At 34.1% G+C, this 5,000-nt stretch overlaps 2 protein-coding genes across 4 annotated transcripts in view; one reads left to right on the top strand and one right to left on the bottom strand.

The window, feature by feature from the left end:
* Positions 1-2,672, bottom strand: part of nr5a1a (nuclear receptor subfamily 5, group A, member 1a) — a 27,132-nt gene extending 24,460 nt beyond the window's left edge. For all 3 annotated transcript variants that reach the window (XM_047800028.1, XM_027148611.2, XM_027148774.2), the window contains exon 1: positions 2,366-2,672. In XM_047800028.1, the coding sequence (XP_047655984.1) occupies positions 2,366-2,387 (22 nt within the window). In that variant the 5' untranslated portion in view covers positions 2,388-2,672. The remainder of the gene's footprint in view (positions 1-2,365) is intronic.
* The window catches only part of adgrd2 (adhesion G protein-coupled receptor D2), a 46,868-nt gene that overhangs the window by 36,783 nt on the left and 5,085 nt on the right, over positions 1-5,000 (top strand). The gene's annotated exons all lie outside the window — the stretch shown is intronic.

The raw sequence follows: 5,000 nt of genomic DNA, 5'->3' as shown, positions 1-5,000 counted from the left end.
TAAATATGATTTGAAATAAAATTTTAAAAAATAAAATTCATATCTAGGCTAAAGCTCTAGGATGCAGAGTCCATTTGCAGCATGTGTGGCGTTCTGAGCCACACACACACACACACACACACACACACACACACACACACACACACACACACACACACACACACACACAAACACACACACAAACACACACACACACCCCTTCACGTCTGCTCAAGAGGAGCTAACGAGGTGCTCGTGCACCCTTTTAACAGAAAGCTCAGGTGTTGTGGATGTTTGCAAGCATGTCCACTTAACCCCCACCACACACACACACACACACACACACACACACACACACACACACACACACACACACACACACACACACACACACACACACACACAAACACACACACACACAAACACAGACAGATACAAGCACACACACACACACACAGTGCCAAAAGGTAATCCCGAATAATACATTTTAATGGGTACATTTTAGGATCTCGAGCGATCGAATCTGAAGCTCTATATCACCATGATTTTATTATAGTTATACACTATACTGAATAATCTGTAATTCATACTGATTAGTATTCTATTTTATTTGGTCATTCTTTAAAAAGAGGGGGAAAGTGTCATTAACAACAGATTCAAGTCACTGCAGTGTTAGGTGTGATGTCGGAGATTTTTATAATGCAATCATTATAACGTTCCAGTCTGTACATATCTTACTGTGACGTGGATATGCGAGGCTTTTTTATTGAAGCATAAAAAATATACCCAACAGTCGTTTAGATTTTTAAACAAAAACATTCTTATGCCTATATTTTTAGGGTACAGGTGTAAGAGTCTAATGTATTTGACGTCAGAGAAATCGCAGCCAGAGAGAGAGAGAGAGAGAGAGAGAGAGAGAGAGAGAGAGAGAGAGAGAGAGAGAGAGAGAGAGAGAGAGAGAGAGAGAGAGAGAGAGAGAGAGAGGCTCAAAAGAGGATTTTTCCTTTATTTGATCAAGGTCATTTCGGATTAAAAAGAACTGACGTGAATTACAACATTAATGTCGCTTTAAGGCGGTTAAATAAAACACTTCGGCTAATGAAATGAACATTGATCTGGATTGTTTACGCTTGATTCAACTAACAAACCAACAAATTATCAAATACTTATTAGGTCTGATTTACAAATCACACATCATACAAAATACATTTCTCATATAAACAATTCAGCGCAGTTCCCACAAGAAAACAGTCTCATTTAGATATTTCTATTTATTTTAGGACGAATTTGCTTTACCGATATTTTATTGTATTCATTACTCTTATTCTTAATACTTATATATGCAAATAATTAGCAATAAAATAATATAAACGAGTATTTTATAAAATCGTGAGCATGCAAAACTTAATAAATGATTTCTGGATTTACAGAAACAGAAAAACTCCAGAACAAACTTTACCAAAATAAAGAAATGAAAAACACATATAGCTTAAATGGCTGCCCATTTAACATTATTAACTGTCCAGTTTAATATCATTAAAGGCGACAACAACAACAATAATAATAATAATCATAATTTTACCAAGAACAAAGATAAGCCAGCCATAATAACCACACCTTTTGGTAGACAATTAAACTGAAAGTAACAGAACTGAAAGTTTTTTTGTACATAAAGCTCATCGCTTTTTGTCTTAATGAGTCCCGAAAAATCTTTTATATAACAGACATCAACAGCTACATGAGCATAATAGTGGACTCTATGTTCATTATACGTCCCTAAACATTTGCTATCAGCATAAATATTTTATAGAATTATTTTCTATATTCTGTGATATAAAATAAATATAAGCTACTGGAAGTTGAAGCTAGAGTTTATAAAAAAACAACAACATTTGACCCGACTTTATGTCCAGCAGAAATACACACAGATGTACATTTTGATACATCGATATTCATTTCTGTAGCTTTCTGCAACTTCTGTAAAATAAAATCTACAAAATGGCGTACTCTTATAAAAGTCAAATAACTTATTGTATTATTGTATTATTAGAGACATAAGGAAACACATTTTTACTCGTATTTACTTAATCTATATTTTGTTATACTAAGCCGTGTTATTATTCTATTTTTGTTTGGTTTTATTTTGGTTGTTTTCACGGGTTTACAGAATTTCTGCACTATATATATATATATATATATATATATATATATATATATATATATATATATATATATAAATATATATATATATATATAGAGATAGAGAGAGAGAGAGAGAGAGAGAGAGAGAGAGAGAGAGAGAGAGAGAGAGAGAGAGAGAATAGTTTTGAACGTATTATTTCAGATTATTTTCTCATTATTTTCTGATTTGCGCTGATGTTCTTACCTTTACTTTGCGCCTCCAGCATTGGACTCAGTGTGTGTTGTGTGTATAAGGAAAAAGACGGCGACGCTCCTCAGCAGCTCCGGACGTGTCCAAACAGACACACGCACATAGATACATACATATACACACACGCGCGCGCGCGCACACGAGTTGGAGATGGAGATGGAGTGTGTGAAGTTGTGTGAGATGGTGTTCAGCTGCTGCACCGTCCCCGCTCGCCCATGTTGAGTGTGTGTGAGTGAGTCCGCTTTATGCGCCGGGAGGAGAGGAGAGGCGCCTTCATTGGACATCACACACTCATGTGACTCGCTAAACACATTTACACACTCACACATACACTGGAGATGAGAAGGAGGAGGAGGAGGAGGAGGAGGAGGATGCGCTTCTGCCCAATTCTACAGATTTGAATGAACACCACAGTATTGAATTAACACGTGAACATTTTTGTCCAACTGACGGTTTGCTTCAACGCTCTACAACACTGCAACAAAATGAACAAAGATGTTTGTGCTGCACAAAATAAATTGGTGAATAAATAAATAGGCACGTTATGGAGGTCTGAGAAATCTGTAATGAATGATGTGTTATGCAGCTTTATCACCAAATATTAAAGTCTAAAAAAATGTGCGGAAAAGAAACAAAAACTAGGTGAAAATACAGGACTAAAATGTATTATTTATTTATTTATTATTTCATCTGTTTCCATCTGATCTTATGGAATCACAAGGGAAATAATATTGTAAATTATATAATTAAATAAATCCCCGTATTTACACCAAATAAAATGAAAGAAAGAGAAGAAACCACACACACACACACACACACACACACACACACACACACACACTGGCTTCAGACATTGACATGAAATTAACTGAGATGTTTTTCTTCTTCTCTAACAATTTTTTTAAATATGTGAAAGAAATAAGGAAAAAATATTGAAAATCACACATTAATAAAAAAAAGGGGGAAAAAAGAATTTAAAACAAAATCTAAAAATAAAACATTCACATGGCCTTCAAACTTCAGATGAAAAATGTGAAAATGTTTGACTTTTAAATTTCAAAAGTCTCAAAACCCTTTTTCAGATTTTCAGACGTAAAAGAATGATGCAATGATGATGTTAAAATCTACGCTAAATGTGTTGAAAAGAAAAAAAAATCGACCATTTTATAAACGCGACGTTACACATTTTTTGTGAATATTTGGATGATTTTAGCTTTTAAACAAAGTAGAAGTTTCTAAACTTTCCAAACTTCATAACCGGCTTTGCTTCTATTTTTGTATTTTCCTTAAGTGTTTATTATTTTGTGCCATAGTGAAATAAAACTACATTCCCATTGTAAAAACATGTAAAAACTAATTCAGTTCAAAAAGTTTAAAGCAGTTAAAGAAATAATATTAAGAAAACAAAACAATTTGCAGTGTTTCTGTGTATTTATGGTCAATAAAACACAGGGTGTGGACATGCTAAAGACCATTAGTCTTCACATACAGAATACTAAAGGAATAAATAAAATAAATACTAAAATGTATGTAGCTTTAATATACAGCAGCGTTCAGTTAAATTAACTCTACAAAAGTCAATTCACCACGTCATAGACATGAATTAACACATAGATTTGCAGACTTTACAGAGCTGAATTAACTCTAGTGAGCATCCATTGGTTGAACTGCATTAGTAATAAGGACAGATTAAATCGAACACACTGCATTGAGTTTGATTCAACACTGCTGAATTAACACCTAAAGTGTTACATAACATACAGCACTGTAATAACTTGTTATTGTTAGTTAAGGGTCGTTTAATTAACCCATAGGTCGTTGAATCTACTTTTTCCTCAACTTAACACATGTAGTGTTCATTATTGTGAACAAACACCTACAGTACTCTCAGATATTTCGTTGTTGTATTAGCACGGTGTAATTAACACACACAGAGCTGGATTTGCTTTGATAGTGTTAACTCTTGTGTTGATTTAGTAACAATGTTAGGACAGAGGAATTAACACATTTGCAATGGTTTAACTCTTGAATGTCCATAGAGTTCATTTTAACTCTGGAGATTCCTAAATTGTTGAATTAACACTTGCAGTGTTCACTAAAGTCCTAAACAATGATGACGTCACGTCTTGAGTTGATGACTACAGTGTTTAGTGCTGGATGAACACTTTTATTGAATTATTTTAATTCTTAAGAGGAAAAATATGACATATTTCTATAAAACTGTTTTTTTATACAGGAAGCAGCTGATATAAGAATATGATTTAATGTTTTAGTGCGTTTTATAATTTTAAATAACAACGAAGTGAAACACTTAAATATCTAAACACTAAATAGTTCATTTTTGGTGTAAAAAAAAACGTTAGATGATCAAATGCCGTGTGAAAATCACATCAAGTGAAATAAATCAACCCGGAAGTTTATTAGAACATCACAGGATTCTGCGTTAAGTTTCACTCTGGGTTTTATTTCTAGTGAGACTGAACACAGGCGGCATTTCTACCCTGCACACACTCACACACTCACACACTCACACACTCAGACCTGTGATCCTTGGTGTTCATCCGCCTCAACACCGACTCTGAATCTGGTTTCAGTCTGACAGCGCGAGAAAGTGTGTGTGTGTGTGTGT

Source organism: Tachysurus fulvidraco, chromosome 14, assembly GCF_022655615.1.
Source record: "Tachysurus fulvidraco isolate hzauxx_2018 chromosome 14, HZAU_PFXX_2.0, whole genome shotgun sequence".
NCBI classification, from domain to species: Eukaryota; Metazoa; Chordata; class Actinopteri; order Siluriformes; family Bagridae; genus Tachysurus; species Tachysurus fulvidraco.
The sequence above is the reverse complement of the archived record's forward strand: the minus strand, read 5'-3'. Positions and strand labels throughout refer to the sequence as shown.